Below are 11,722 nucleotides of genomic sequence, written 5' to 3'. Positions count from 1 at the left end.
CTTTAATACTAACTCGTTGGCGCAGGGCTCAATGACGTGTTGAACACCGACTGCAGTCTTGCAGGTCTTTATATGTATGTTACCACCTTGTCGCTCCAAACATACATTGCCAGAGACGGTCCATCCTAGATCTAGAAGCTGTGCCCAGGGAGCACCAACCGGACCATTAATAGATTTGCGAACTTTTAACAAGTCATTTCCATCTCTTCCAATGAGGAGTGAAATAGGTGCTGACGGATCTATTTCTGGAACATTGTTGGTAATTTCTTTGAGATGAGGAAATTTCTCAATAAGTGCAGGACTTGGTATTTCGTTCTTGTCTCCTGGTATGTTATCCGTCTCAATGACAGTTGGTAGATTGAAAACACCACCATTTAACGATTTGATGACTAGACCGTTTGCTCGTCTACCAAAACATGTGTCTTTACCATGACATGTTTCTAAAGTATACTGGTAACTTTCACCACTAACTTGCAGCCTGTCAAATAATTCAGATGTCCCAAGGGTGTGATTCGATTGATCATCTAACGTGACATATGTGCGTAACACTAACGAAGGGTCATCTTTGTGGTAGATATCCGCCAGCACTATTTTACCACATGATCTGCCAAAGGATTCGCCACCACATATCTGGGTGCATGAAGTGGAAACTGAAGTGTCTACTGCAGCAGTCGTCTCCCCACCTTCCTTTGTATCACCAACCGACTCCCCACTTTGCTTCGTATCACCAACCGACTCCCCACTTTGCTTCGGAGGTATGGTTTCCGAAACATCCTTTCGTCCTTCTCTGTAATTGTGCATGACTGCACGATGTCTGCCACCGCATTTGCTACACTTAATTACTGCAGAACATTGACTTGTTTGATGTCCCTCAGATAAGCATTGAAAACATAAACCTGCTTTCTTCACAATGTTTGACTTTTCATCGTGTGATTTTGACCTGAAGTATCTACATTCTGATAAAGTATGAGGCTCTTTCTCAGAATCAGGGTGTAGGATGCATTTATTGGCTGGTTTAGAAAGTGTCTGTGTAGGTTTCTGGGGTGAAGGTTTGATGTCTGTCCTCAAAGATTTTGAGCTTGGTCTATTTTGGAATAATGAGGTCGATTTATTGGCTAAAGTGTCATTAGGAACCAACGCTGGGTGGTTCTGTAATAATGATATTTCCTTCATGACCTCAACAAACTTTGTGAAAGGGGGGTAATCTTCAAAGGGATTACAGTTAAGATATTTTATAAGCTTATGTTCCCATTTGGTTCTTATAGGCTTTGGCATATTTGAAACCATAGACTTCATGAAATATGATGAGTTAAGTACCTCTAAGCCTTTTAGAAAGGGTATTTGAGAGGCAATATCTTCACATTTGTCGTAAAATCTCTGCAGGGCATCTCGATCATCAGCTCTAAAGTGTGACGCCTTCACCAAGCCTTCCAATAGTGTACCAACAACCTTTGAATTGTGACCAAATCTCTCTTTCATACACTCCCACAGTGATTCAAGTTTGACAGCAGGATCATTATGAACTCGTTTGCGGAAAGTGTTTACAAGATCTTTCGGTTTGCCAGAAGTATATTTTAGCATGTAGTTGATTTCCTGTTCAGGTGTACAACTGGCTTCAGATATCAAGGTCTTAAAAGACTGTTTCCATGGGACAAATAATGCTGAGTCACCGTTAAAAACATCTGGCTCACATTTTGGAAGCACTTGTTTGCATAGTGAAGCCACCAGTCTCTCATTGATATCTTGTTGTGACAATTGCTGTACAGGAACTAAGTTGGCAGAATTGAATACAGGAACAAAGGGTTTGGACATAGGGTCTAGTCCTGTGAGGTTTTGTGATAGCTGTGGGGGTTCATCAGATGTAACTTGAGGTTGAGCAATTCCATCATTATTAGTCTCAGGGAGATTGTCTACCCAATTTTGAGTATTTGAGTGTCTATTATCGTCATCATGAACTTGAATCAAGGATTCATTATCAATTATGGAATTATGCTCACTGTAAACACTTGCACTCGCTTCAGCAATTGCCAGTTCTTGTTCACCTCTTAAAAGTTCCAGTTGTGATTCACATATTATTTTCTGTTTGTTATATTCAGCTTCCTCTAATTTTCGCTTCAATTCCAGCTCTTTGATCTTTTTGTCGAATTCGTATTTTGCTTTAATTTTTGCAAGATTTGATAGTGCTTCTAAACCTTTGGTTGACGAATTCTTCGACTTTCTGGAGCTTATAGACTGTTTATCTAAATTAACTGCTGCAGTCTGTGCTTTATTTGACTGATTAGAATTATTCTCAACACCTTGGTTAATTTTTGGTGACACTATAACTGGACCCTCACTTGATTGTAGTGTTGCATCATTGGTAGATTTTGCTGGCAAATTACGAGTTTGACCCTCATTGTTTAGTGGGACAACTTGTTGACCTACATTGTCAGTTTGTTTGGCCATGCTTCTGGTTTGAATTCCGTCAGTTTTGGATGTAGAATCCATTGTTGTAACGGCTGTGTCGGTAGACGACATTTATTTACTTTTATTTGATTTTTATTGTGGTCTGTGTCTAACCACGACGTTTAAATGACCCTTTTTTACTGTTCCGGATTCTTCCTTGTTTGTACCGTAGAGGGTTTAAGAAGATTCCTTTCAGTTTACTCGCTGCCCCTTTGAGTTGGAAGCCAACAGAAAATCAAGGATTATCGTATCAAAAGGTTTAATTACAGAGGTAAAAAAGGATAATACAATACATCGTGGCTTGGATGCAAAATGTTGTACAAATCATAACACGTAAAACGAACGTATGGTAAAGTAAAATTTAACACGTAATAATTGTGACACACGAAAAACGAAATGATCACGACACTAGTCACTACCCTCCAATAGTATTATTCCTCCTTTAAAAATATCAATCGCGTTCTATACAATCCCGAATACACATTAATATTATCTGTTTATATCAGTGATAATTCTCGATAGTTTTCCTTTATGAAAATATAATAAAACGACTACATCCGAGCGAATGAGTTCATCGATGAGCCCTACGCACAACGTGATCCCGCTGTGACACATGGTATGTGACGTAATACACAATATTTTGAACACGGGATCCAGTAAAACACGTAAATTTGAATCATGCACACACCACTTGGCTGCGGTGAATGGGAAAAAAAAATGCTTTCCCAGACCTGTCATGGTGTAGTTTTGATTAAAGGGAGATAACTATCAGTGTATTCGCGACTTTTGGTCTCAAATATGCCAATTTACAATGATTAACTTGCGTTATAAAACGATAACATTGTCCAAAACTCTATATTAGTCAACTAAAAACGTATGTATCTTGTTTGTGTACTAATGTTTTATATATATATATATATATATATATATATTCTGCGACGAGATCTGGAAAAAGCGTTGATATTTCCAAATGTTTAATGAAAGGCCTATTCGAACTAAAATAATAAAGTAGCAATTAAGTCAGTACAGTAACGTAGCTACACTTGGCACAAATTCCAGCTAGATCTGAAATACATTTATCAGACCACAGTGAGTGTACGTATCGGAAACCCGTCTGAGAACAAAAATAAAAATAATTTCTGTCAGTTAAGTCTAGCTTACAACCGGTCGTAGCCTACGTGCTACGGCGGAAAATTTTTATTAAACCCGTGCTTGAGACTTACGCTACACCAATCTCAAAACAGAGTTGTCTTCCCTTGCAGTCCAAACTGGATAGCGAGACTTGTGTGGAGAGTGACGCTACACTTGCCACCATAGAAGATCGCAGACTGGCCGTAGAGAATTTTGTTCTGTTCATACAAAATGTTCACCCGGTTCCTTGCTGCTGATCTGTGATCTACCAAACCCTACAACGCGTGCGTGTCAAAACACATACAGGGGTTGTGAGCTAGGCTTTAGCCATACAATATTGACGCGTATGTTCTGGATAGAGGAATACTTTGAGATTGTATCATACGTTTGGTACGGTTTCCGGAATATGAAAACCTACAATAGCCTTCATGGCATCAAACATGCTCAAAAAGGCGCTTTTAAATAATTGAATAAACTGACTAAAATTACGGAACATTATCAATGTTTTTTTTGTTTTTTTTAAGAAAAAGACCTTACTCGGAAAGGGCGCCATTTTCTACAGTCTGAAATTTGGGGTATAGGGGTAACTCGGACCGGGGAGTAACATAGGCCAGGTGGCGTTAGTCTACCACTTCCGTTTTCGGAGTTATGACCCCCGAGCGAAGTCTGTTCGGGGTTGGCGGCTACATCTGCCCCGAGTCTGAAATTTGGGGTATAGGGGTAGCTCGGACCGGGGAGTAACATAGGCCAGGTGGCGTTAGTCTACCACTTCCGGTTTCGGAGTTATGACCTCCGAGCGAAGCCGGTCTGTTCGGGGTTTGCGGCTACACTAGGTCTGCCCCGAGTCTGAAATTTGGGGTAAAGGGGTAGCTCGGACCGGGGAGTAACATAGGCCAGGTGGCGTTAGTCTACCACTTCCGGTTTCGGAGTTATGACCCCCGGGCGAAGTTTTTCTGTTCGGGGTTGGCGGCTACACTAGGTCTGTCCCGAGTCTGAAATTTGGGGTATCGGGGTAGCTCGGACCGGGGAGTAACATAGGCCAGGTGGCGTTAGTCTACCACTTCCGTTTTCGGAGGTATGACCCCCGAGCGAAGCCGGTCTGTTCGGGGTTGGCGGTTACACAAGGTCTGCCCCGAGTCTGAAATTTGGGGTATAGGGGTAGCTCGGACCGGGGAGTGACATAGGCCAGGTGGCGTTAGTCTACCACTTCCGGTTTCGGAGTTATGACCCCCGAGCGAAGCCGGGTATCCTGCTAGTATATAGATAAAATAATGACAAATGGCCCCCATGACCACTAAAGACTGCGCTATTGGCAGGTTTAGGAGTATATTTGAAACCAGAACATTGTGACATGTGGTTATAAAATACGAAATTTTCGATGATACTATTCTGATTAACTCTAGATATTAAATTCGTGCGGTTTGTCAATGACGCGATACATCAAAATAAATTTTGCTGCTCGTTAGTCTTATCAAGTCGAAGATCGTAATTTCCGGTTGCCATGTATTCAGAAATCATATGGAGCTCAATGTAGCAATTTGTTAAGATCTTCATAATTTGCTGTTTACATTTTCCGTATATTTCGGAATAAGGGCTTGATCGTGACACTCGGTTATTTAAATGAAATGAAATGGGGTTTAACCCCTTACTTTTCTGCACGGACTGGGCTAATGGAGACGGACACTTCTATTTAAAACAGAAAACTTTAAATGTGCAGCGAATACCAGGGCACTTTGTAGTATAGAAAGTGTCTGACAAGGAAGGCTTGTAATCAAGCTGAGGTACCCTGTGTACCTCCCCCTCCCCGCGGTTATACGTGACAAGGTGTAGGGTCGCCTGTCCAACATTGTGGTTTTTCTCCGGGTCCTCCGGTTTTCTCCCATTGCTAAAGAACCCTACGCGCAAGCGAATTAATGAAATAAAATTGAACCATGTGTTAGTCCCGAAATGATCTAGTTTGTGTCGAATGGACATTAAACCCCATTCCTCTCTCTCTCTCTCTCTCTCACCCTGGGTACCATTGACAGTGCGTTAAAGATCACTGGGCAGTTGAAAACCGAAATTATAGTAGGCCGCAGCGCGGCTGTCCAGGGAAAATTCACCCCATAGCACACTGCATGTCGTATACCTGTCTTCGATGAACTTAGTGGGTGCAGAAAATTAAGACCTTAAATCCCATTACATTTCCTATTTTGATTTACCTAGATTCTATATTCACAAATCCTTTTAATACCATCTAGTGGATATTATACTTCCGTTTCTGTCAGAGTTCCTGATGAAAATATCTACTCTGTTGGATTATAGAGATTAACATCCAAATCATTCTACAAATTGAAATATAAAATCGGTCGGTAACAAGTGGGTTAAAAAGTTTTCACATATATAATCTTTAAAGATAAATTGTGTGTGTGTGAGAGAGAGAGAGAGAGAGAGAGAGAGAGAGAGAGAAAGAGTGTTAATGTCCACTCGACACATACTAGGACTTAACATGTGGTCTAATTTTATTTCAATATCATCTGCGCGTAGGAGTCTTTAACAGGGGGAGGAAACCGGAGGACCCGGAAAAAACCCACGAAGTTGACTGGCAACCTTACTCCTTGTCACTTACAAGCGAGCACTCGAAACCACGCCACTTGACTCAATGACAGTCTTTCTGATCCGCGCGTTAACCATTCGGCCATCCAATCCCCAAATTATGTAAGAGCTAAATCTGCCTAATGCAGATCTTTCGTTTGGCCTCAAAGGTTATATAAATCATTAATTAAACATTTATTTAAATGCCAGGTCCATAATCAACTCTCTAGATTTCAGATGGTTTTGATTTTGAACAGATTTAAATACGATTGGCAGTTATTTATTTAATTTAAAAATGGAAATTCGAGACCTTGTTTATTATCGTAACAACGGTAGCAATGACAATCGAGACTACACGGTTCAGCAAACGAAAATAATTCCATTCAGAGTGAAATTTTCAATATATTCCCTTTTCAATATCTATTTTTTTAACTATTAAACATTAACAGAACATCGTTATCATCAAACACATATTTATATATCAGGCTGGCAAGACTTATCGTATTTACCAGTCTTTTTACAAACCAATCCGATTAAAATACAGATCTATATTTCGTTTCGTTTTTTTATACTTTCGATGGCCTACACTACATAAAGATCTGACAAGTTATAGCGATAGGTCACGTCAGGGGTCAAAAGACCGACTTTTGACCTATGACGTCAGACATTTGATTAACCAATCAACATTGATGTTACTAGTGGATTACCCATAGTTCCGGGCAAAATAGGTCAAACACTCGATTCGACAGACCATTTGATTGGCTGACCCCCCATTTCAAGCAGAAAATAACAAGTCTACCAGATCCTAGTGTAGTAAAGACAAGTAAAATGAAATTTTGAACTATAAAAACGAAACGAAATAGGATCTGTGTTTTAACCAGATTGTTTACAAACCAACAATTTTGTTTGCGCTTCAAGACTATTTGCATGCTTAAAGTTGTGTTGGAGACACCCCCCCCCCCTACACACACACTCCTCTAACCAGTAAATATAACCATCTATTAGTCTCAAAGTGACTGAAGTATCGTGTTGACGATACATTTATATCCCAATCCAATGAAAATTCACATGAGGTAATTTGTATTCTTATTGATACCCACTGCTCTCCTTTACTTTTAGTTTTATTTCTTTATTTGTACGAGTTGGATCTCGTTAAACGAATAATAAAACCAAACTGATCAGCTAATTTTACACATAGATATGTAGATGGTTGTATTATCTTGTAAATTGGAATCTAGGGATGTTTCTACTGGGTAAGGGGGTAGCTGGGTTCTAGAGTTAGGGGAAGCGGGCATATAACAAGACACCGAATAATTTTGAATTTATTATGCTTTTTTATTTATTTATTTTTTATTTAAAAATCAAATAGGTTCAAAAAGTTAACCTAAGGCCATGTGCATGACTTCTATGGTAAACCCTTGAGAATTATTGTGAACACTTAGCGACCGTTTTTATAAACAGTTGAACCCCCTTATACAGGCTGGGCCAAAAATATGTTACCCATTCATGGATTGAGCATGTCATTAATTACTGAACCGTGTTCAGAAATAGTGATAAAATTGGACACTATTATAGTATCCAATAAAAACTTCATGCTTCTAAAAAAATTTTTTAATAAAGTACATTTACAAAAGTAGTGTACAATCAGAATGGGTAACAGGCCCACCCTGTATAAAAACAGTCTATTTCAAAATCAGTGCAAGTTCCTCAGACCAATAAAAGAGAATGCATCAAAAACTTCATATATTTTATTTCAGTGACTGGAGACAAACATAAGGGTCAATAACGATGTATTAATGTATTACATTTTTAATTATCTACGAGTCGTATACCATCTAAAGGATTTGCATTGTCCCTTTATAAAAAACCTTCCAACCTCGTGGGTTTTCTCCGGGTCCTCCGGTTTCCTCCCACTGCTAAAGACCCCTACGGGCAAGCGAATTATGTAAATAAAATTAAACCATATGTTAGTCACGAAATGACCTAGTTTGTGTCGAGTGGACGTTCAACCCCATTTCTCTCTCTCTCTTATAAAAACCTAACGTGTAAAAGCAAATAAACAAACTGCCAGTCTGATTAAATACAGGGCCCTTATTCACGAAAACTTAAACTAAGTTACAACCGAAATTTTAAGAAATACTGCAACTTCATTGGATATATGCAAATTGATTTTACTGGTCAGCCAATCGAATTGCAGTATTTCTTAAAATTTCGATTGTATCTTAGTTTAAGTTTTCGTAAATAAGGGCCCAGATCTATATTCCGTTTGGTTTTTTTTATACTTTTGATGGCCTACGCTACATGCAGATCTGACTTGTTGTCGCGTCAGAGGTCATACGAGCGAAGTAAAGACAAGTAAAACGAAATTTTTTAAACTATAAAAAACGAAACGAAATAGGATCTGAGTTTTAATCAGATTGACAAACTGCAGAACTTGTCTCCAGCTCGTCACATTTCACCACACCTTTAAAATTCTATAATATCTCTTGTAGAATTTCGACTTTCTTGTTAACATTTGAAAAAAAAAATGTTAAATGAAACGTCGTACTTATTTTTCGTCCTGCAGTACACATTTGAAAAATATGACAAAAATAAATCCTTTGTAGAATTATATTAATAAAAAATATCTTTTAAAATAAAAATATAAAACAATTATAATAATTGGCCCTTATTTGTAAATACGTAATAATACAAAAGTGGTATCAACAGTTCAAGAACAAGTAAGCATATCCTGTCCGTAACACGGCACCGTCATGAACACCAGGAACCGAAGCTACTGCGTAAACCAGTGATTCTCAACCACTGGTGTCTATGATGGATAAGTTCATAGCTGTGTTTTTCTTTATTTAGTTTGAGTCATTCTACATGTCTATGATAGTCTCTGTCTACGGTTGTGTACCGTTTGACTTATCATGTTTTTATTTATATATTTTCCATATATATTTAGCCAGGTGTGCCGCTATTTTTTCATGCGTTCCAAGGTGTGCCGTTGGCAAAAAAGGGCCGGCGGGGGGTGGGGGGGCTGAATGGTTAGCACGTGCGCGCTGTACCATAAAGTCTTTCATTGAGTCAACTGGTGTGGTTTCGATTCCCCGGTTGTACGTAAAAAGGAGTAGGGTCGCCTGTCCAACATCGTGGGTTTTCTCCGGGTCATCCGATTTCCTCCCACACTGCTAAAGACTCCTATGCGGAAGCGAATTATTGAAATAAAATTAATCCATATGTTAGTCCCGAAATGAACTAGTTTGTGTCGAGTGGACGTTAAAGCCAATTTCTCTCTCTCTCTTTGGCAGAAAAAGGTTGAGAATCACTGGCGTAGACAATAACTGCCAGCAGTAGAAAACTTGTAAAACTTGCCCCCGTATGTAATACATTGCAAAGTGTTGATATTGGATTTCGAGTTTACTTCGCGGTATATTGAAACCTCGGGAAATGTGGATGAACAAGTTAAACACTAAACAAAGCTATAAGCTACTTGTATTCTAAACCTTCGACAGTCAAGGTAAGTATAAGAGTCCCCGGTGAAACGTAGTGTATCGTTCTGTTTAACTCCTGTCACAGCTAATTCCGATAACTTCCAGACTTTCCTCTATAATCTGTTAGAATATCGACCTGCAGGCATCGCGTGGCATGGTTCCATAGACGATATGACGTATATGATGATTGAACGAGACGAATAATCCAGTCGTAAGGTACACGGCGTGTTACGGATATTGTTCACGAGTTGGGATAAATAGAGGGAAACTTGAAATCCTGTGTAAAGAATTCAATTGTGTAAAATGTTTTCTCTGAGATTAGCTATGCTGTTTGTGCTGTTAGTAGTTGAAACGTCATCAAATCAGGCCCTCGGTAAGATGTTTATTTTATTTTTTTTCTAAACATTACAAAACACTTCAAAATACATTTTCTGATTTTATTTTTAACAAAAAAAAAACGGTTTTGGTTGAATTGAAAATAAAATAAATCATTATTATTATATATAATGTGACCCCAAGTGTTCCTTTCTGTCAAGGCGGACTTAGTGTTAGTAATAGTTACAGGACGTTTTGTTACAGGGAGTGATGGTTGGTGCCGTACAAGTAACAAATAGCCCATTTGTTCTTTCTGGAACCCTTATTTGTAGACATAACCCAGCAAAGTATCGTTCAACTTCGACGCTGTTAAGGTGGACTAAGGGAGTACAGGGCCATAACTAGGTCATTACGGGACTAACATGGTTAAATTTTATTTCAATAATTCGCTTCCGCGTAGGGGTCTTTAGCAGTGCGAGGAAACCGGAGGACCCGGAGAAACCCACGAGGTTAGACAGGCGACCCTACTCCTTGTCACGTTCAACCGGGGAATCGAAACCACGCCAGTATACTCAATGACAGACCTTATGATCCAGCGCGCACGTGCTAACCATTAGCCCCCCCCCCACACACACACACCCACACACGCCACACACACACCCATACACACACACTTTATTAAGAGTTACAGTACGTTTTGGTTGCCACTTAACTTTCAGAGCTTTTGTATTTATTTTTTAGTTGTGTGTGAAATCCTTTTAAGTGGATTGATACTTGACATTGACTTGAATAAGAAATAAATGATGAAAGCGGGTCCATAGGGTAATTTAATTGATAGTTTGAGGCGAGATATATTGCGGAGGCTGTGCGTTAAACATGGCTTTGTAAGAATAACCATGATCGTATTGATAATCCATGGGGTTGAGGAACAGTTTAACCCACTTTTGTAATAATCTAACTCTTCGATTAGGTTTATAAATAAACGAATGAAAATTGTAATGATCACCAAAATAAGGTTCATAAATATTTATTAGCTTAAAATTTGTAATAATTTAAATTATTACTAAAAATAGGCATACATGTAATTACAAAATAACAAAGACCATTAGAATGGAATACAGTCACTGATTTATTATAGATGGGGGTGGTCTAAGGGGTGCACTTTAGATCAAAAGGTCTGGCATTGACTCAAGTAACGTGGCTTCGATACTACACTATACGTGACAAGAAGTAGGGTCGCCTAGGTTTTCTCCGGGTCTTCTGGTTATCTCCAACTGTTTATACTTAAAAGCGGATTATTGAAATAAAAATATATACCATATGTTAATGAAATCACCTAGTTTCTGTGGAGTGGACGTTAATCCCCCCCCCCCTCTCTCTCTCTATGTTATACTATGTCATCATCTAACCGTCTTCTTAGGACGTTAAACCCCATTTCAATTCATTTCATTTGCTATCATCAAAATTATCTTCCCTTTATCTACATCTAAAATTATTACAAAATTCCTCCCAACATACGATTATTACAAAAAATAGGTGTTATTACACAAATTGTTTCTTCAGTCAACCATTTTTGTAATGAATATTGTTATAATAATAATCTCCAAACATTTGGCTCATTGGGTTATCCATCAATGTAACTACCGTCATCGCCATCGTAGGACATTGGGTCATCATCACAATTATTTTCTATTTATTTTTAACTATAACTAAAACTGTTACGTCACTCTTCAATATATCCGATTATTACCAAATGACGTTATTACATGGTTCTTTTTGTC

General features: G+C 38.7%; 1 protein-coding gene across 1 annotated transcript in view; it reads left to right on the top strand.

Moving 5' to 3' along the window:
- Positions 1-9,694: 9,694 nt before the first annotated feature.
- Positions 9,695-11,722, top strand: part of LOC126826832 (carbonic anhydrase-related protein 10) — a 45,894-nt gene continuing 43,866 nt past the window's right edge. The window contains exon 1 of the mRNA XM_050555939.2: positions 9,695-9,999. Within this exon, the coding sequence (XP_050411896.1) occupies positions 9,930-9,999 (70 nt within the window). The 5' untranslated portion in view covers positions 9,695-9,929. The remainder of the gene's footprint in view (positions 10,000-11,722) is intronic.

Source organism: Patella vulgata, chromosome 7 (genome assembly GCF_932274485.2).
Source record: "Patella vulgata chromosome 7, xgPatVulg1.2, whole genome shotgun sequence".
Lineage (NCBI taxonomy): Eukaryota > Metazoa > Mollusca > Gastropoda > Patellidae > Patella > Patella vulgata.
Note: the sequence above shows the minus strand (reverse complement) of the source record. Positions and strands in the feature narration are given on the sequence as shown.